Raw genomic sequence first — 21,938 nt, 5'->3', positions numbered from 1 at the left:
GGCGTCATCAAGTAGTCACAACATTCTTGCCCGCACAGGGCTTCTGTGAACTCTTCAGGCACGCATGTGCACAGCCGTACGCTCGCTGGTGAGCCTGCCTCCATCCCTCAGCATCTCCACTCCAGTGCAGGAGCCTGGACTGTTGCACTGTGTAGCCACGCAGGCCCCACGGGACACGGCAGCAGGTGGTCTGCCGGCTTCCCAGAGCTGCTGCCCCGGCATCATTCCTGAAGGACAGCAGTGAAGCTGCTGAGCCCAAGGGAAGGCCAGAGTCCAAGGAAGGCAGTGGAAGTGTCACGGAAGTCTCCTGGCTTGTGGTGAATGCAGCACTTGCTATATGTGCACACAGATCTGGCCGTTCACAGGCAGGTCACCTGCCCCGTCCTGCCAGCCCCTGCAGTTCAGGGACCCGCCCACCGCTGTCCTGGGGCTCCCTTGCTGTGTCGTGTTGCTTGACTATGTGCCTACTCTGAGTCCAGTATAGCTCAAGACAGCTTGCCAGGCCAGGGTACCACGAATTGTTAGAAAATTAATACTTCATTTCCTCATTTCCAGTATCTTAATGGTAGAGTGATGGCGGACATTTGTGGGAATAAGGCACTTCAACATCTGGGCCCTCTTGTTAGGTCTGTTTTGGAAATTTCTGCCCTTCCAGCACACACTGCTTGCCCCACACTTCCTGCCCAGCCAGGCATGCGCTGAATACATGTGGGGAGGAACTTGTAGAAGAGCTCATTTTCTTTTCGTTGAGTTTTAAGGACTCTTTGTATATTGAGGATGCCAGTCTTTTATCAGATATGTCTTTTGCAAATACTTTTACCCCGTTTGTGGCTTGTCTTCTTCTTCCCTTGACACACACTGGTTTCATGCTGGAAGTCAGTGGGATTTCTCACATGCTTTTCAGGAAATAGCCTTAGACGCAGAATCGCCAATGCTGTTGTTAGTGTTCCTCTCCGTGGCCATCTGGAGAGGCAGGAAGACACGTGCCGGCCGTGACTGGGGGAACTGCATTGGTAAAGATTGAACGGGGCCGTCCGAGGCTGATGGTGGTGGTGGGTTTGTCTGACTGTGGGTGCCCCTACTCATGCCTGTTTCTGGGTGGTGGGTGCAGAAAACACACAGCCGTTCTCATGAGCCGGCCCTCATCAGCACGTGCCGCCCACAAGCGGTGTCTGCAGCCCATGGCGTCAGGCCCATGCGTGCGTGTACATGCGCTTCGCGCGTAGGGGCTGTGAAAGGGGCAGCACACGTTTGTGGTCACCGTGCGGACGCGTGTTGTCCGGACTCGATAGACCGCTTCCCAGGAAGCATGGCTCACGGAATTCTCCTGTCGCTGTTGAACGCTGGGACTGTGCTGTAGATCTGAAAGTTTCACCCAAGCTTGAGGTGTGTGTCAGCAGCAACTCTCCAGTTACCTTTTTGGTGAAATTTAAGTTTACAGCCAGCTTTTCCACTCAGCAAATTGTAGGAAGTCATGTGTTTTGGCATCAGTTACCCTTAAATTAGAAACAGGACAATAGAGGAAGTTGTTGGTTGGAACAATTGTAGTTTCGCTTGTCTGAGTGCATCTGCGAATCATAACAAAATTGTTGTCACCGAATGCCCCGACAGTCGCTGGAACAGATTCCAAAGGGAAGCTTGCTTTTCTGTGCTAGGGAAAATCTGCCCGAAAAGTTTCACTGTTCTTTTGAATATGAGATACTAGAACAGGTCACAGCTTAACTTTTGAGCTTCTCCGCATTTTAAGCAGCTGAGGCGGCAGCAGCTCTCAGGGGTACAGGATTGCCTGTGCTGGGGGAGGGAGGAGCGTGGCCTCCCTTAAATGGGTTCAGTGTGACGTCATGCCTCAGTGGGGAGTTTTCAGCTGTGTACTAGAGAAGAATCATTTTCCTTTTTTCAGATAATGCTCTTGTGCTTATATAAAATAGTTTCCTTACAGAAAACAATTTGCTTGCTCTAAGAAAGTGACCTCACGGCTGTAGTTTGCTGGGCGTTGGACTGGTTTTATGGTATCTGATTGCCCCCGCGCAGTGTGAGAACACGCCCCGCGCTGGCACCCAGCCCCTCCCTGCGCACTCCTCCCTTCTCTTCTCAGAGCTGCTTTCCTTTCATTTCTTGTGAGGCCCTAGAGATGAAGTGACTGGGGGAGGCCGTGAAGGGAAGGATTTCAAACTGCCTCAGAGTCTTCGTGTTCAGGAAATATGCACCACATGGGCCCTTGTTCCAGTCCCAGCGAGGGCTGTGGGTGAGGAGGACCAGAGGGCCTCGAGGTGTCCACTGTTGTCTCTCGGGAAATGGACCATCACATCCAAACATGTGTCCATAAACTTTGGAAATACAATCCATCTTTAAGTTGGCAGCTATGCATATTTTGGTAATGGTTTGGTAGACTTGTTAATTTGGTTATATTCTTTTTTTTTGTCCATTCTCACTCAGACAACAAAAGAATTAGATTATAAACTGAAAATATAAGAATGAATAGCCTTAATTAGATGGGAAGGAACACAGGGGCCTTTCCAGCATGATAGACGGGTTCTGTCTTGATAGGAATTTGTTGAAACTGTCTGGGTAGTACCTTCTCACTGCATGTAAATTATAGCTGACTTCATAAACAACACTTACCAGCTGTCATGATCTAGCCAGTTAGAAAACATAAGGGCAGAGGAAATCCTATTTGCAGTGACCATGACAAAGTTAATTAGGAGAAAACAACGTGGAAGACCATGGAAGGACTGCTTTTAAGTTCTCCCCGAAGGCGTCAGGGTGGACTTGGACAGGTGCAGGAGCGCTGTTGTTCTTGGAGAGAACGACTCAGCAGCCTGAGGATATTGGCTCCCCCCAGGCTAGTTTATAACATTAATGGAATCTCAATAAAAATACCAACAAAGACTTTTTTCCCAGAGCGAATCAAAGTTCACGTGCTCATAAAGTTCTTGGCAATAAACATGAGAGAATTATTAGGACAGCACTGATGGGGAATAAGCAGCAACATCAGGACCCTCCCCTCCCCCAGCAGAGGTCGAGATGTCCCGGCAGCCTCTCTGCCTCCCGCAGCTAGGTAGACAGGCACATGGGTGGGACAGATTGCAGCCTTGAGAAACGGAAACAAGTGCACGCCGACATTTGGTGTGTGATAAAAGAGCAGTCTCAGGACTGGCGGTGGACTCTTAGATCAATCATACTGCAACACCCAGAGGGCCACCGGGAGATGCAAAGTGGCTCCTGACTCACACCACACTCGAGCATATGGATCCAAGGCCTCACACGGACCCACATAGTTTTCCACTGGGAGCTGTCATCTGGGTTGAACATTCAGTAGCCTGTTACATGGATTTCCTGACCGGGACACGCTCTTGCGTTCTTAAACGTATCAGAATTTGCTGGTACCTTTCCCATAGGCTGCGGACCCAGGAACCTGTCCTTCAGCCTTGGCCCTTTAACTGAAGAAATGCTCAGACTGGTTCTTCTGGCACCAACCCGGAGGCCACCAGCTCTCCTTTCAGAGTGGCCAGTGCTGGGGCCGGGTCACCATGGCCTTCTCTGTGTGCTGTCCCCTGCAGTTCCACCCTCTAGATCTTTCGGTATTCATAGCCACTCCTTGACAAGGTGATAGGACCCTTAATTAATTAATTTATTTATTTTCTTTCTTTCTCTTTTTGTTTTTATTATTATTATTATTATTATTTTTTTTTTTTTGAGACGGAGTCTTGCTCTGTCGCCCAGGCTGGAGTACAGTGGCGCAGTTTCGGCTCACTGCAACCTCTGCCTCCCGGGTTCAAGCGATTCTCCTGCTTCAGCCTCCCCAGTAGCTGGGATTACAGGCACATGCCACCATGCCCAGCTAATTTTTGTATTTTTTTTTTTTAAGTAGAGATGGGGTTTCACCATGTTGACCAGGATGGTCTTGATCTGACGTCGTGATCTACCCGCCTCGGCCTCCCAAAATGCTGGGATTACAGGCATGAGCCACTGTGCCCGGCCATGACCCTTGATTTTCTAAGTAAACACTTAAACTTTATTTATTTATTTATTTATTTTTTCACAGTTTATGTGGACTTTATTTCTTTTTTCTTCTTTTTTTAAAATTTTATTATTATTATACTTTAAGTTTTAGGGTACATGTGCACAATGTGCTGGTTAGTTACATATGTATACATGTGCCATGTTGTTGTGCCGCACCCATTAACTCGTCATTTAACATTAGGTATATCTCTTCATGCTATCCCTCCCCCCTCCCCCCACCCCACAACAGTCCCTGGCGTGTGATGTTCCCCTTCCTGTGTCCATGTGTTCTCATTGTTCAATTCCCATCTATGAGTGAGAACACGTGGTGTTTGGTTTTTTGTCCTTGCGATAGTTTACTGAGAATGATGGTTTCCAGTTTCATCCATGTCCCTACAAAGGACATGAACTCATCATTTTTTATGGCTGCATAGTATTCCATGGTGTATATGTGCCACATTTTCTTAATCCAGTCTATCATTGTTGGACATTTGGGTTGGTTCCAAGTCTTTGCTATTGTGAATAGGGCTGCAATAAACATACGTGTGCATGTGTCTTTATAGCAGCATGATTTATAATCCTTTGGGTATATACCCAGTAATGGGATGGCTGGGTCAAATGGTATTTCTAGTTCTAGATCCCTGAGGAATCGCCACACTGACTTCCACAATGGTTGAACTAGTTTATAGTCCCACCAACAGTGTAAAAGTGTTCCTATTTCTCCACATCCTCTCCAGCACCTGTTGTTTCCTGACTTTTTAATGATCACCATTCTGAATGGTGTGAGATGGTATCTCATTGTGGTTTTGATTTGCATTTCTCTGATGGCCAGTGATGATGAGCATTTTTTCATGTGTTTTTTGGCTGCATAAATGTCTTCTTTTGAGAAGTGTCTGTTCATATCCTTCACCCACTTTTTGATGGGGTTGTTTTTTTTCTTGTAAATTTGTTTGAGTTCATTGTAGATTCTGGATATTAGCCCTTTGTCAGATGAGTAGGTTGTGAAAATTTTCTCCCATTTTGTAGGTTGCCTGTTCACTCTGATGGTAGTTTCTTTTGCTGTGCAGAAGCTCTTTAGTTTAATTAGATCCCATTTGTCAATTGTGGCTTTTGTTGCCATTGCTTTTGGTGTTTTAGACATGAAGTCCTTGCCCATGCCTATGTCCTGAATGGTATTGCCTAGGTTTTCTTCTAGGGTTTTTATGGTTTTAGGTCTAACATGTAAGTCTTTAATCCATCTTGAATTAATTTTTGTATAAGGTGTAAGCAAGGGATCCAGTTTCAGCTTTCTACATATGGCTAGCCAGTTTTCCCAGCACCATTTATTAAATAGGGAATCCTTTCCCCATTTCTTGTTTTTGTCAGGTTTGTCAAAGATTAGATGGTTGTAGATATGTGGCATTATTTCTGAGGGCTCTGTTCTGTTCCATTGATCTATATCTCTGTTTTGGTACCAGTACCATGCTGTTTTGGTTACTGTAGCCTTGTAGTATAGTTTGAAGTCAGGTAGCGTGATGCCTCCAGCTTTGTTCTTTTGGCTTAGGATTGACTTGGCGATGCAGGCTCTTTTTTGGTTCCATATGAACTTTAAAGTAGTTTTTTCCAGTTATGTGAAGAAAGTCATTGGTAGCTTGATGGGGATGGCATTGAATCTATAAATTACCTTGGGCAGTGTGGCCATTTTCATGATATTGATTCTTCCTACCCATGAGCATGGAATGTTCTTCCATTTGTTTGTATCCTCTTTTATTTCATTGAGCAGTGGTTTGTAGTTCTCCTTGAAGAGGTCCTTCACATCCCTTGTAAGTTGGATTCCTAGGTATTTTATTCTCTTTGAAGCAATTATGAATGGGAGTTCACTCATGATTTGGCTCTCTGTTTGTCTGTTATTGGTGTATAAGAATGCTTGTGATTTTTCTACATTGATTTTGTATCCTGAGACTTTGCTGAAGTTGCTTATCAGCTTAAGGAGATTTTGGGCTGAGATGATGGGGTTTTCTAGATATACAATCATGTCATCTGCAAACAGGGACAATTTGACTTCCTCTTTTACTAATTGAATACCCTTTATTTCCTTCTTCTGCCTAATTGCCCTGGCCAGAACTTCCAACGCTATGTTGAATAGGAGTGGTGAGAGAGGGCATCCCTGTCTTGTGCCAGTTTTCAAAGGGAATGCTTCCAGTTTTTGCCCATTCAGTATGATATTGGCTGTGGGTCTGTCATAGATAGCTCTTATTTTGAGATACGTCCCATCAATACCTAATTTATTGAGAGCTTTTAGCATGAAGGGTTGTTGAATTTTGTCAAAGGCCTTTTCTGCATCTATTGAGATAATCATGTGGTTTTTGTCTTTGGTTGTGTTTATACGCTGGATTACATTTATTGATTTGTGAATGTTGAACCAGCCTTGCATCTCAGGGATGAAGCCCACTTGATCATGGTGGATAAGCTTTTTGATGTGCTGCTGGATTCGGTTTGCCAGTATTTTATTGAGGATTTTTGCATCAATGTTCATCAAGGATATTGGTCTAAAATTCTCTTTTTTGGTTGTGTCTCTGCCAGGCTTTGGTATCAGGATGATGCTGGCCTCATAAAATGAGTTAGGGAGGATTCCCTCTTTTTCTATTGATTGGAATAGTTTCAGAAGGAATGGTACCAGCTCCTCCTTGTACCTCTGGTAGAATTCGGTTGTGAATCCATCTGGTCCTGGACTTTTTTTGGTTGGTAAGCTATTGATTAGTGCCACAATTTCGGAGCCTGTTATTGGTCTATTCAGAGATTCAACTTCTTCCTGGTTTAGTCTTGGGAGGGTGTATGTGTCGAGGAATTTATCCATTTCTTCTAGATTTTCTAGTTTTAAGCTTTATTTTTAAATTATTTTCTGACTTCCCCTAAAGTGCTTACAGAATCCCCAGGGCTTTGCAGAAATAAAATGTTTGGAAGCAGCAGCTGCACCAGGTGGCATCCTACTGTGAGCTGTTGGGTGTTGTCTTCAAGATACTCACTTTAAAACTGGGTTAGTCCAATGGGTGCATATCTTTGAGGAAATTAAGGTTGGTTAACATGAGGTGATGTTGTTGTAGTGGTTAATTTAGCCTTGTTAAGATTACTGTTTGGACAGTTGCCTCAACTTTGCCTGCTCTTAGAAGCTCAGAAGCTTGCATTGGTGTTGACACCCTAGGTTGATAACATTCCTTGGATAAGTTCATGAAGGTATGAGGCATTTGGTAGATTTTTGTACTTACTGCTACTTTAAACAAACTCAAGATGTCTAAAGATATTTGTTGTTTTCATCAATATAGATGCCAGTGAGGTCACCTGTGTAAAATCCGTGTACTGTGCCCCTGCCTCTGCCCTGCTTGAGGAAGGGAAGCCAGCTGTGTCCATGCGTAGACTACTTGCGTAACAGGTGACACCAGTGCCATGCTCATGCTGTTTCATGAGGACTTCAGGGACACATAAGCCGGTGGCTGGTCACCCGGGGCACCTGGGAGTGACTTCAGCATAGCTGGTGGGGTGGGGAATGGTTTTCCAGTGCAGATACCCCATAGTAACTATCAGCTGATCAGCCTTATTCATTCATTCGCTTCATTTGTTCATTTAACAAATCTTGTCAAGCTCTTGCTGTGTGGCTGGAAACGGTGCATATGGAAGGGAAAGCCCAGGTTCAAGAAGCATGGACGTTGCCCATTGTGGACCGATGCTGGGAGATCTGGGGACAGATGAAAGCGGGGGATGAGGGTCTCTTGAGGGGGCTTCTCTCACTGCTTGGCAGGGTTTTGCCACCTACCAGTAGCTGTCATAATCCTTTGTGCAAGATGGGGATCACCCGTTTTAAAGGGGTCCAGTGAGCCCTGAGAAGAGTCTCTAAAAACGGGGTGGTTGAGCTGAAGGTGGGAAGGGCAAGAGGAGATGCACGGGAGGAGATGCAAGAGGAGATGCATGGGAAGGGCAAGGGAGATGCATGGCTGGTGGTGTGGGCAGAGCCAAGCTCAGGGGAGAGACGGAAGGGTGCAGGCTGGCGGAGAGGCAGCCTGCTCCGAAGGGTGATCCCTCGACCGATGGGCAGCACTGCCCAGGCATGGTTCTGGAGCTGGGGGGCCTGAGGTGGGGCCTGTGTGCACGGCTGAACGTGCAGCGCCATCACTGGCGGGCTGGGTCAGCAGTGTCCCAAGGCGTGAAGCCGTCTTGCTGGCCCCTCAGCCTGCTGAGCAGCGGTGTCTGGCGGCTTGCCCTGACCGTGGCCATGCGGATACTCTGGGGGTGTGGGCTAGATGCCTTTCCCACCCAGATGCTGGTCTCCCTCCTTTTCATCTTCTCTTTGGAAGGCCAACTTTATACCAGTTGTTAGAAGTTTGCTAGGAAAGCCCCAACATGTCAGAGGAACTCCAGTGAGGCAGCTGACTTTCCATGTCAAGGGAGCACTCCTGCACCACTCTGTCCTTCTGTGGACTTGTGACTCTGTTACTAAGGACACAGGGCCCTTGCTCCCTGAGGGCTTAGTTTTTTGAAATCCTCAGCTATTCCCAGGTAAAAAGACATCTTGTTTTAGAGTCTGTTTTTTTTTTTAAAAAAAAAAAAAAAAAAAACAAGGTCTCACTGTGTCTCGCAGACTGGAGTGCAATGGCATAATTGTAGCTTACTTCAGCCTTGAACTCCTGGGCTCAAACAATCCTTCTGCCTCAATCTCCTGAGTAGATGGGATTATAGGCACATACCATCACATCTGGCTAATTAAAAAATAATAATAATAATAATAATTATAGAGATGGAGTCTTGCTGTGTTGCCCAGGCTGGTCTTCAACTCCTGGGCTCAAGCGATCCTCCTGCCTCAGCCTCTGGAGTAGCTGGGATCACAGGTATGCACCACCATGCTATCTTTGAAAAAAGGGTCTGACTGTGTTGCACAGGCCGAATGAATCTTTAGCTGATCCCTAAGACCTTTTGGTGGCCATCCCTGTGGCCCCAAGGTTGGAGTCCATGCTCCATGTGAGAGGCTGATGGTTGCCTGGGGCTTTTCTCTGTGGCTCCTCAGTGATTCTTACGCAACCTGCTCTTTGCAAACAAGGTGCTGAGAAATACCACTGGCTGGAGCGCAGCTGAGCTGCTTGGGAAAGGAATGGCCTGTAGCGTTGCCGCCTACACTCCTGGCCTCGGGTTGTCTCGGCACACGGGAGCGTGTCCGGTGTGTTTTCCAGTTCTGCTTTAAGTCAGGACTGGACAGTTTAGGTGGCACGGAGCAGAGTGAGGCTGGGGGGTGTGGGAGCCAAGCAGGGCTCCACCGTCGCCTTCTTTCCTGTTAAACAGAGAGACTCTGGCGACTTCCTGACCCTAGACCAGGCCGGAGGGCAGCAAACTGTGACCCAGGGGGCAGATCCAGCGCAGAGCTGGGATTTACAAGAATGACCAGCAAGCTAAGAATAGGTGTTGTGTTTTTAAAGGATTGTTTAAAAAAAAAAAAAAAAAAGAAGAAACAAAAAAGGAGAATGTGCAACAGAGACCATCTGTGGCCCGAAATCCCGGAAATGTTCATCATCCAGCTTTACAGAGAAAGCTTCAGTGTCTGGTCTTGTCGGTGGACTCGGAATGGAATAATCAAGGGGTGAAGCATTTTTAAAGAAAGCCGTTTCCCTATTTAGTAATAACCCTAGAACAGAGTGTCTCCCTTTGGTGCTGTTGACGTTCTGGGCCAGGGCCTTCTCTGCTGGAGGCTGTTCTGTGCACTGTGGTGAGTTGAGCGGCATCCCTGGCCTCCGCCTATAAGATGCCAGTACTGTCCCCTCCTCCCCCTGTTGTCGCAAGCAGAGATGTCTCACATCATTGCCAAGTGTCCCTGGAGGGTGCAGAGTTGCCCCTGGTTGAGAATCACTACCTTAGAATAATTCATATATTACTTATTACAGACATTTATTGCCTAACTCTCAGCTCTTACTGGAACGACTCTTAGGAACAGAGACGGCTTCACTTCAGGCACAAGTCTCCGAGGACACTGTAATGGGACAAAGAGCCGATTGAGCAGGCATGAAGGGTCTGATGTTTATAATTAAGTCATTAGGATTTCTTAGAAAACTAATTGCTTTTGTTCCTGCCCAAAACCCAGCTGATGTTTTCAGTCTTTGCAGACATGTCTGGGTGTTACTTCTTCTCACAAAAATGACTCTTCTTACCTGGTGGAAGAAAGCAGTTAAAATCATTGACCCTATTCTGGTACAAGATTGACAGACTGAAAACAGGGAAAATCGTGATATTTTCTGTTAGGAATGATTCTGAAAAGGTGGGGGCGGAACAAGAATAGCAGAATGTTGGTCCTTATTAAACCTGGGTGGTTTCTTACACTATTCTGTTTACTTTGCATATGTTAGAAATAGTTCTGGCTGGGTGTGGTGCCCCACGCTTGTAATCCCAGCACTTTGGGAGGCCGAAGCAGGTGGATCATGAGGTCAGGAGATCAAGACCATCCTGGCCAACATGGTGAAACCCTGTGTCTACTAAAAATACAAAAATTAGCTGGGCGTGGTGGCATGTGCCTGTAATCCCAGCTACTCAGGAGGCTGAGGCGGGAGAATCGCTTGAACCTGGGAGGCGGAGGTTGCAGTGAGCCGAGATCACACCACTGCACTCCAGCCTGGGCAACAGAGCGAGACTGTCTCAAAAAAAAAAAGTTTCATTACACAGTTTTTTGAAAAAATATTGCAGTAAGGTGACAGTTTGGAAACTCTTGTTTTAATTGAGATGTTTCTACGGTAGAGGACATTTGGAAAACTTGAAAGAATTCTCAAGGGCTGTCGTGTGGAATCGTAGCGACATTCGGGGGACGTAAGAAGCAAATACATAGGTAGCACCACTTGAACCTTTGGTTCTTAAGGAATTAGTAGGCATTCTGGTTTCCGCTGCAGCGTGAAAGAAGATGTAGGGAGGAGCTGGGACGGAAGAGCCAGGCGCACGGCTTCCTTCCAGAACCTCCTGTACAGCGGAGTCTTCTCCCTCCTGGGGCCCACGTGCCGGGGACCCACCTTCTCCATCAGGGCTGTGTGAGAGAGGAGCCGAGTAAAGACAGCACCTCGAGGTTTCTGATCTCCTCTGGGGAGAAAGAGAGGAGGAGCTAATTAAGACCACCTTTGGTTCGCTGGAAAGTAATGAGAAATATTTTTATTGAAACCAGTTGTTGGAAAAATTCTCAGTAAGGTATTGGCCCATAGACCTACCTTAATATAAACTGTGAACACCATTTAGGTGTGTTTTTAGGGGCTCTAACACTTCAGTTGAACCGAACCCCATGTCTGGAGACCTAACTCCAGAAGTCCTGAACTTGGGGTGTTCCACATCCCCGATCTTATCTTACCTGAGGAGAGATTGACCTCATTTCCTAAAACATTTCCAAGGTGGCATTTCCAGTTAGCTTATTGCTGCATTATTGTATGTGTTTGCCCAGGTGGGGAATTTGTCACCAAGCTGGGTTTGTCACTGGAGGCAGGGTGGTGGAAAGCCGAGGGTTGGGGTGATAGGGTTCCGTAGACCCTGGGAAAGCTGCGTGTGGGTTGGGAGTCTCCGAACCCCTAGGTACTATAGTCAGAGTTTGGCACATGCGTACATTTTTTTCTGGAGAGAAGGTCTATAATTTCATTTTATTCCCAAGAGGTTTTATAACCTAAAGGCCAATACCACAGGAGTCCAGGTGCCTTTGGGTAGACTTCGAACTCCCCCCGGACAGAGAATCATGCTATCCTCATTGCACCCAGCCTCCTACTTTTCATTTTTCTTTTCTTTTTGTTTTTTGTTTGTTTGTTTGTTTTTGTTTTTGTTTTTTGAGACAGGGTCTCACTCTGTCGCCCAGGCTGGAGTGCAGTGGTGCGATCTCAGCTTACTGCAACTTCCACCTCCCGGGTTCAAGTGATTCTCCTGCCTCACCCTCCTGAGTAGCTGGTATTACAGGCGCCCGCCACCATGCCTGGCTAATTTTTGTATTTTTAGTAGAGATGGGCTTTCGCCATGTTGCCCAAGCAGGTCTTGAACTCCTAATCTCAGGTGATCCACCTGCTTCAGCCCCCTAATGTGCTGGGATTACAGACTTGAGCCACCGTGCCCAGCTGCTTTTTATTTTTAATTTCCACCTCTCCAGGCAGGGTCTACAGTTTCCCTTTTTGGCTGGGCACGGTGGCTAACACTTGTAAATCCTAGTGCTTTGGGAGGCCGAGGCAGGGTAGATCGCTTGAGCCCAGGAGTTGGATACCAGCCGGGTCAATGTAATGGGGACCCTAGAAAAATTAGCTGGGTGTAGTGGTGCACGCCTATAGTCGCAGCTACTCGGGAGGATGAGGTGGGAGATCACTTGAGCCCAGGAGTTTGAGGCTGCAGAGAGCCATGGTCGTGTGACCACACTCCAGCCTGGGCAACGGAGCGAGACGTTGTCTCTAACAAATTAAACTTTTTTAAACAAAAGTTTTCCCTTTTGATTCTCTTTTGCCTACCTCCCCCACTTTTCCCTTCACCTCCTTACTTCCCTCTCATGATATCTGCAGCCACAAAGGGTGTCGCCAGCCGCCTCCAGCCTGCTGGAATAGTTACGTGCTGTGGTACACAGGGTGGACGATATTGTTACTGGCCAAAGAGTGAATATTTCTAGCGTTTTTCTGTCTGTTCTTTGATCCTGCTTTCCTTGATTGCCCCACCTTTGTCCTTCCCCAGGATTCACTTTCGTATGAGAAAATGTTTTTCTAGAAAGTAGGTTTGGTTATTTGCACAGACGTACCCAGAGTGAGTGGCAGAGAGCTGTGTGATCTTGGGTCAGGCCCTCGGGGCACACGGCTTGCTCGGGGGTCGGGCGGCGGTCCACAGGGCCATCTGGTGGCCGTCCCCTGACTCTCTGGCCGGGTTGTTTTCCTCTTTTGCAGATCATCCAGTCACTCGATGGGGATTACCAGCGGACCACCTGTTTGTATCACCTTCCCACCTCTCTGTAGCAAGAAAAATCACTTCAGCACCTCTTCAGTAATAATGATGAAACTGGTATTAACTGAATGGCAATTATGGATTTTTAACTCTAATTCACAGTAAACCAGCAAGCCATATGTTTAAAATCCAACCAAAAATCGTTCTGTGTTGCTGCATGTCTCATACCGTTGTGAGAAGTTGTGAGATAGCCACTTGTGCAAAGAGGAATGTAAGTGTTACCTGCCCGAGGAACACAGCAGAAGCAGAAAGAGAAGACGTCTTAATTTATCATTACAGATATATGAAAGCATTATTTATATAGATAGAATATATAGATAAATACATATATTTTTGGTGGTAATGAAAATGGCTCCGCAGAATGCCGACCCGGAATCTATGCAAGTTCAAGAGTTATCCGTGCCCCTGCCGGACCCGCAGAAAGCCGGAGGCGCAGAGGCCGAGAACTGCGAGACCATCAGCGAGGGGTCAATAGACCGAATCCCCATGCGCCTGTGGGTGATGCACGGGGCGGTGATGTTTGGCAGGGAGTTCTGTTACGCCATGGAAACCGCTCTGGTCACACCAATACTGTTGCAGATTGGTAAGTCTCCTCCCCGTCTGTGCGCAGTGAACGCTGAGCGGAGTGCTAGCGGACTGGGCGTGGCTCTGATCCTCTGGAGGCAGAGGATGGTGCGTCCTGGAGAGCCCCGGGCACAGGAGTCTTTGTCTCCTCTCCCTTCAGCCTGCCCTGATGGTGGTTTTCGTCTCCTGTTTTCAGCCAGGTTTGGGGAGGAGTGATCTTCGGATGTTGACGTTGAATTACAGTTTTGGCAAAGTGGTAGCTCAGCATCTGGGGCAGAATTGGCACTGATAAGTACTGGCTCTCGGCCAGGGCTCACCTCTCCCGCTGTCCCTGCCAGGCCACAGTGAACAACGAGCAAAGGGCAGGGTCGCCAGCACTGACAGTCACTGGCTGTGTCATGCAGGCGAATTCGGGAGCCCCTCTGTGCCACACACTGATTCTTTGTGTGTAAAGTGATTGCAATCGCAAACCAACCCTAAGAGGGTCCCAGGTGTGCTTAGAACAGTGCCTGGCTGTGGGAGATACTGGAAGATGCTGTCATCTTATCATTGTTGCTGTTGACTTGAATCCAAGGTTCTTGTGGACAGTAGATGGCTCAGAGACAGGCATTTCCATAAGCATGGAAATTCACAGGCACGCACAGGTGGGCATGAAAACATGGAAAATCACAGACGCACAGGTGGGCATGAAAACACGGAAATTCACAGACACGTGCAGGTGGGCATGAAAACACGGAAATTCACAGACACGCAGGTGGGCATGAAAACATGGAAATTCACAGACATGCAGGTGGGCATGAAAACACGGAAATTCACAGACACGCAGGTGGGCATGAAAACACAGAAATTCACAGACGCACAGGTGGGCATGAAAACACGGAAATTCACAGACACGCAAGTAGACATGAAAACAAATTCACAGACACGCGCAGGTGGGCATGAAAACACGGAAATTCACAGACACTCGCAGGTGGGCGTGAAAACACGGAAATTCAGACGCACAGGTGGGCACGAAAACGGAAATTCACAGACACAGGTGGGCATGAAAACACAGAAATTCACAGACGCACAGGTGGGCATGAAAACACGGAAATTCGCAGACATTCGCAGGTGGGCATGAAAACACGGAAATTCACAGACGCACAGGTGGGTATGAAAACACGGAAATTCACAGACGCACAGGTGGGCATGAAAACACGGAAATTCACAGACACTCGCAGGTGGGCGTGAAAACACGGAAATTCACAGACGCACAGGTGGGCATGAAAACACGGAAATTCACAGACGCACAGGTGGGCATGAAAACACAGAAATTCACAGACATGCAGGTGGGCATGAAAACACGGAAATTCACAGACACTCGCAGGTGGGCGTGAAAACACGGAAATTCACAGACACGCAGGTGGGCGTGAAAACACGGAAATTCACAGACGCACAGGTGGGCGTGAAAACACGGAAATTCACAGACACGCAGGTGGGCATGAAAACACGGAAATTAACAGAGACGCGCAGGTTGGCATGACCAGGCTCGCATGGGCAAGATGTGGTGTTTCTTCCAGATTACCGGGCAGCAGAGCGGGGACCCTGTAGGGAGTCCCCACTGGGAGTGTCTTGGGCCCTAAAAATCTTGTCAGAATGTTTATTTTCTTTATGACCTAAGGAAGTTTTTAAAAAATCTGTCATTTTCCAAACCCTTAGCAATATAAGGTGTCTGGGTAAGAGGCAGACAGTTTAGAAGCATCAGTTTTATTCTAGAATTCAACATATTGCATGGTAAAGTATTTTCAAGCCTACTTATTTTGGTTGTTTTAGGGATGTTTGGTGATACAAACATAATAAAGTGTTTCTTGTTCCGTGAGCGCTCACTCAGCCTCGCTGCAGTGCGGATCCCTCGGTTATGTGCACGGATCTGACTCCAGCGTGAAATCGTAGCATTTTCTTCGATTGTGTGTGGGGCAGCCCCGCTGGCATCAGCACTGATTTCCTGTCACCCTGCCGTGGGAGCTGATGCTGATTATTACCAAAATCACAGGAGATACTGTGTCCATCCCTCGATCTTGTCACTTAATACATTAATGAAAAAGCACTCATCTTACTTTTCCAGTGCTTCCATGATTGTATTTCATCGTGCTTTTCCGTCTGCAATCCTGTGTCTTTTTTCATCTTTAAAAACCTTGTTTTGAGAAGGCTTCATGAGAAGGCCAGAGGACCTGGGGCTCAGACAAGGTTAGAGGACTCTTTTCTGGAGGGTCGGGGGCTCGGACGTAGGGGACCGGGCGCAGTTCGCGCTCTTGTTCTCTCCTCTGTGTGTGTCATTCTGCATGTATTCTGCTTGTGCTCCTTGGGTGCCCATCATATCCTAGGGCACGGAGGGTGGACAGGACCCACATCTGTGGGCCAGGGGGCTTAGCTCTGTGGCAGGGGGGGCGCTTCAAGAAAGAAAGTGACCCGACCAGCGAGGGAAAGAAATGGGCTGGACCAGTGTGGGAAGGCCTTCATGGAGAGCAGGGCAAGGGCTCTTGGGCATCACATCCAGAGGCTGAGGGAGGGGAGACCTGGCTGTGTTCGTGGAACTGAAGGACCATTTTCACGACTAGACCTTAGCCAGGGAGAAGTTGGGTAGCAGTTAATTTTACTAAACATTTTTTTCGTCCCTTCAGTATGTGAGGACTTGGCACCGAGTTAATCATGAAAGCACTGTCATAACAAAGCTGAGGCGCTTGGAATAATGAATTGGGCACCATCCTTCAGTTTCTGGACAACGACTTGTGGTCGTGGTGACAAATACAAAATTTAGAACCTCCGGTTCCTAAGAATAAGTGGATGTGGTAAAGAGTCATTAGGAACTGCTTTTCCCTAATTGTCTCTATGGCAGATGATGTGTATTGTGGCTTTGAAAACCCTAATACTTCCACAACACCTTGGAATTTTCATACTTTATAGATGGTGAGTCTCAATTTCTATGCACGTTTCATTGTTTTGTTTTGATTATTTATTACATGAGACTTGTATAGATTTTAGATAATTTAGGAGGACAAATACAGATGCTCCTCAACTTGCAACGGGGGTATGTCTCAGTAAACCCATCGTTGAAAATACCTTGAGTCGAAAATGGATTTAACACACCTACCGCACCGCACGTCATAGTCCAGCCTCACCTTCCTTAACCATGCCCAGAACACTCACATCAGGCTGGGCACTCTGGCTCATGCTTATAATCCCAACACTTTGGGAGGCCCAGGTGGGAGGATCACTTGAGCCCAGGAGTTCCAGCTAGGGCAACATAGTGAAACTCGGTGTCTACAAAAAATAAAAAATTAGCTGGATGTGGTGGTGCACACCTGTAATCACAGCTATTTGGGAGGCTGAGGTGGGAGGATTGCTTGCGCCTGGGAGATGGAGGCTGCAGTGAGCCATGATCATCCAGCCTGAAGACAGAGTAAGACACTGTCTCAAAAAAAAAAAAAAAAAAACACTCACACCAGCCTATAGTTGGGCAAAATCATGTAACACAGAGCCTATTTTATATAATAAAGTGTTGAAGATCTTGTGTAATTTATTGAATACTGTACTCAAAGTGAAAACCAGTGTGTATGAGGACTCAAGATATGGTTTCAAGTGAATGCGTACGGCTTTCACGTTAGTGTGAAGTTGAACAATCATAGGTCCCACCATCATAAGCCCAGGACCTGTCTGCGTATGTACTTTACTACACAATATATGTAGTGCATATTGAAGGTAGCTTTACAAAGTTGCAGGGGTGTCTGTTCCATAGATTCCATATAAACCTCCAGAAATGCTGACTGAAATGGGGAGAGTTGTAGTAAGCGGTTAGGCTGTGGCAAACTGACCCTCACCAGATGAAAGTAACCTTTATTGACCCTGAGCATTACAGAGTTCACGTAAAACTGTAAGCCCTGGTCTGTGTTCAGCAGGAGAGCAGGAATCATGAATAGAAGGTATTTTTATGGGTTATAGGAACAGGGCTTTAATGAGTTTGTTCTTAGACGTGCTTAGATTGAGTCCAGACAACAAAAGGCCCAATTTATTTCTCAGAGTTTGACTGAAATGACACTTACAAGGGCAACGTAGTGACCAAAGTTTTCCCTGATCGGAGTTGGAGTTTCTTTAAAAAGTTGTCTGCCGTCCGTACCCAGAGCCACAGTGCTTATGATTGGATTTGGAAATACTGTTACCTTCACTCCGGGCAGTTTGACAGTTGGCATGAGATGTCCACGGTGGTGTGGCTGCCACCATTAGGACCTAGAATATTTTCATCACCCCAGTGCTCCCAAATGCCCCCCACATCAGCCCCCGCTGTCCCCAGCCACCACCAGCCTGCCTCTGTTGTCATGGTGCTGCCTGTTCTGGAATCGATGTAACTGAAATCACACAGCGTATGGTCTGGCTCTTGTCACTCAGCATAATGCTTTTCTGATTCATCCATGTTACTGCATGAATCAGTACTTTCTTTGCTCCTTTTCTGTGCTGACTAGTACTCCACTGAATGGACCTGCCATCATTTGTTTTCATTCATCAGGTGGTAGAGATTTGGGTTGTTTCCATTTTGGAGGCTGTAATAATAAAGCTGCTGTGAACATTCACCTGCAAGGCTCTGTGTGGATGTGTTTCATTTCTCATGAGTGGTTCACTGGGAGTGGCTTGCTGGGTCCAGTGCTTTCCAGGGTGACGGTACCGTCTTGCATTCCCACCGCAGCGTAGGACAGTTCCCATTTCTCCACATCCTCGTCAATGTTTAGTGTTGTCAGTCCTTTTCAACTTCATTCATCGAAGTGGGTGTGAACCATATCTCACTACAGCTTTAATTTGCATGTCTTTTTTTTTTTTTTTTTTTAAGATGGGGTCTCACTCTGTCACCCAGGCTGGAGTGCCACGGCACTATCACAACTTACTACAGCCATGACCTCCCTGGGCTCAGCTGATTCTCCCACCTCAGCCTCCCAGGTAGCTGGGACTACAGGTGTGCACCACCACGCCCATCTAGTTTTTGTATTTTTTGTAGAGATGGGGTTTCACCATATGTTGCCCAGGCTGGTTTCGAACTTCTGGGCTCGAGCCATCCGCCCACCTCAGCCTCGCCAAGTGCTGTAATTACAGATGTGAGCTACATGCCTAGCCTGTTTTTGTTTTTTTTTATATATATTCTTACACTTTATTGAGACGAGGTTTTGCTATGTCACCCAGGCCAGTCTTGAACTCTTGGGCTTAAGTGATCCTCTTACCTTGGTCTCCCAAAGTGCTAGGATTACAGGCATGAGCCACTTTTATTTATTTATTATTATTTTTTAAACAGGGACTGTTTCCCAGGCTGAAATGCAGTGGTGTGATCACAGCTCTCTGCAGCCTCAACCTTCCTGGGCTCAAGTGATCCTCCCGCCTCAGCCTCCTGAGTAGCTTGGACTATAGGTACGCACCACCACACCTGGCTAATATTTTAAATTTTTTAGGGAGATGGAGTCTCACTATGTTGCCCTGGCTGGTCTAGAACTCCAGGGCTCAAGTGATCCTCCTGCCTGAGTCCCAGAGTGCTGGGGCTACAGGCGTGAGCCACTGTGCCAGGTTCCTTTCCATTTTCCTAATGATGTCTTTCAGAAAGCAAAAGTTTTAAATTTTGATGAAATTTGGTGTATCAAATATGTTCTTTTTTTTGTTCTTTTTCAATTAAGAACTCTTTGCCTGACCTGAAGTCTTTTTTAAGAGCTGGGGGTCTCACTGCATTGCCTGGGCTAGAGTGTAGTACTGTGATCGTGGCTCACTGCAGCTTCAACTCCTGGGCCTGAAGTCTTAATGATTTTCCCTTATGTTTCCTTCTAGATGCCTCAGTAGTTCTCTCACGTAGGTCTGTGATCCATTTTGAGTGAATTTTTGTATACCGTAAGAGTTGAGGGATTCCCCCTCCATCTGGCATGTGGAAATTGAGTTGTTGCAGCATCACTTGTAAAAAGCCTGTCCTTTCCCATTGAAATCCATGGCACCTCTGTTGGCATTTACTGGCTACCTATATTGTGAATCTGTTTCTAGGCACTGTTCTGTTCCATTGATCTATATGTCTGTTCCTGATACAACAATTGATTGATTTCTGTAGTTTTATGGGGCATCTCGAAATTAGGAAATATGCCTACCTTTTGGAACTTGTTTTGGGCCAGGCGTAGTGACTCACACCTGTAATCCCAGCACTTTGGGAAGCCAAGGAGGGAAGATTGCTTGAACTCAGGCATTCGAGACCATCCTAGGCAACACAGCAAGACCTCGTTTCTAAAAAAGAAAAAGAAAACTTGTTTTGGCTGTTGCAGGTCTTTCACATCTCCATATAAATTTTAGAGTTATCAATTTCTACAAAAAGCCTGCTGGATTTTTACTGGGATTTCATTGAATCTATAGAGAATTGACATCTTAATTTTGAGTCCTTCAATCCATGAACATAATATATCTTCTCAACACACTTAAGTCTTTAATTTCTCCTAGGAATGTTTCATAATTTTTAGTATGTAGGTCTGTCACATACTTAAAGTATTTCATTGTATCATGTTATTGTAAATAGTACTGCTTTAATTTCCATTTCTGGTTGTTCATCGTTCTATAGAGTAGTATAAGTGATTTTTATATATTGACCTTATACCTTGCAATTTTGCCAAACTCACTTAGTAGTTCCAGTAACTTTTAATTGTAAGACCTGTATTGATGTTCCTTCTTTCCTGATATTGGTAATTTGATCAGCCTGGTTAAAGGTTTATCAATTTTGTTGGTCTTTTCAAAGACTATGCTTTCAGCTTCATTCGGTTTTTTCCTCTGTTGTTCATTTTCTATTTTGTTAATTTATGCTCTTATATTCATTTTGTTTTCTTCTGCTTACTTGGTTTTAATTTGCTCTTTTTCTAGTTTATTATTTTTCTATTATTAGATGGTGTCTCACTGTGTTGCCCAGGCTGGCTGGACTGAAACTCCTGGGCTCAAGCGATCCTCCTGCCTCAGCCTCCTGAGTAGCTGGGATTGCAGGTGTGCGCCACCACAACTGGCTACTTTTTCTAGTTTCTTAAGGTGAAGCTTATAGCATTGGTTTTTTTAGACTTTTCTTTCCTAATAAAATCATTTATTAGAAATGGTTTCATTTCTAATAAATTTGCTGTTACACAGAGGGGTCAGGGAGGAGTATAAAGAGACTCTAAGAGACCCCTGAGATACCCTCTGTGTGACCCCGGTGACCTTCACCCCTTGGCTTTCATGGCCTTGTGCAATGCCCTCCCCTTGAGTAATTCCTGTTAAGCAATAGAATATGGCAGCATTGAGGGGATGTCGCCTGACGCAAACGTGTGACTCCACCTTGCTGGGAGACCCTCTCTGTTGCTGCCTTGGCCTGCACGTCTTGAGTAATTCCTGTTAACCAATAGAATATGGCAGCATCGAGGGGATGTCGCCTGATGCAAACGTGTGACTCCACCTTGCTGGGAGACTCTCTCTGTTGCTGCCTTGGCCTGCACATCTTGATGAATCAAGCTGCCTTCTTGGAAAGACCCATATGGCAAATAACTGAGCAGGAGGCCTCAGCCAACACCCCCAGGGCCGAGGCTCTCAGTCCAGGAGCCTGTGAGAGGCCCCAAGCCAGAGCCACCCCGCAGAGCTGTGCCTGAATTCCCGGCCACAGGAGGTATGTGGCCGTAACTGTTGCTCGGTGTTGCTGGGTGGTGTGCAGTTTGTTACGCAGCAGCAGGAAACCAGTACACGTGCTCAGAATATTCTGTTTGTCAGACTCTTTGCACTGCTTCCCCCTGTATAACTTCGGGTACATTGGAATTTTTCCCATTGTCTCAATCCTCATCTTGGTAGAAGGGGTACGAAGGTACTACAGAAGAAGCATGTTTGTATCGATAAATATCGCAGCAGAAACCTTAGATGATAACTCGTTTTGAAATATCAAGCAATAGCAAGTCTGCCCTTTCTCTCTTCCCCAAAGAAAACTTTCCCTTTGAAAATCAGCAAACTGGAAGCTGTGAGAAGCAAATTAGCTCAGTCTCTGCCATCATCAGCATCAGTAGAGGAGTTGTTTGGAATCTAGGAGCAGCCAGCTAATGCCCGTGTGTGTGAGGTGGCCCTTGATGGCAGTTTCCTAAAGCGATTCAGCCTGCACCATCCTTACCCCAGGCAGTGTGCTGTCTTCTTCAGAAGTTAGTGGTGACACTGCCTGCGATGCTGCTGGCAGACAGTGCTGCTGCCCCTGGGAGGCCCCTCCCTTCCCCCTGCCCTTGACTCCTGGGCCTAAGGCTGGTCTGGGGTTGGGACACGCTGAGGCTCTGTGAGTCCCATCTAGCTCTAAGAGTCCAGCCTCCTCTGAGCGGCAGGTTGGGAGTTGTCTGCCATCAGGTGACTTTGGTGTGCTTATGAAGCTGAGACCAGATTTTGGGGTC

General features: G+C 46.6%; 1 protein-coding gene across 8 annotated transcripts in view; it reads left to right on the top strand.

Annotated features, from left to right (window-relative positions):
* The window catches only part of SLC45A4 (solute carrier family 45 member 4), a 101,482-nt gene that overhangs the window by 41,064 nt on the left and 38,480 nt on the right, over nucleotides 1-21,938 (top strand). For 5 of the 8 annotated variants that reach the window (XR_010113037.1, XM_034966718.3, XM_063606922.1 and 2 more), the window contains exon 2: nucleotides 12,894-13,534. The exons of 2 other annotated variants lie outside the window; for them this stretch is intronic. Coding sequence is in view for 5 of the 6 variants with exons in the window: in XM_034966718.3 (XP_034822609.1) it covers nucleotides 13,294-13,534 (241 nt within the window). In the remaining variant the exon portion in view is untranslated. Of the gene's footprint in view, nucleotides 1-12,893; nucleotides 13,535-21,938 lie in introns of those variants that run through there. One more of the 8 variants, XM_063606923.1, reaches the window with a different exon arrangement.

This window comes from Pan paniscus, chromosome 7, assembly GCF_029289425.2.
Source record: "Pan paniscus chromosome 7, NHGRI_mPanPan1-v2.0_pri, whole genome shotgun sequence".
Lineage (NCBI taxonomy): Eukaryota > Metazoa > Chordata > Mammalia > Primates > Hominidae > Pan > Pan paniscus.
The sequence above is the reverse complement of the archived record's forward strand: the minus strand, read 5'-3'. Positions and strand labels throughout refer to the sequence as shown.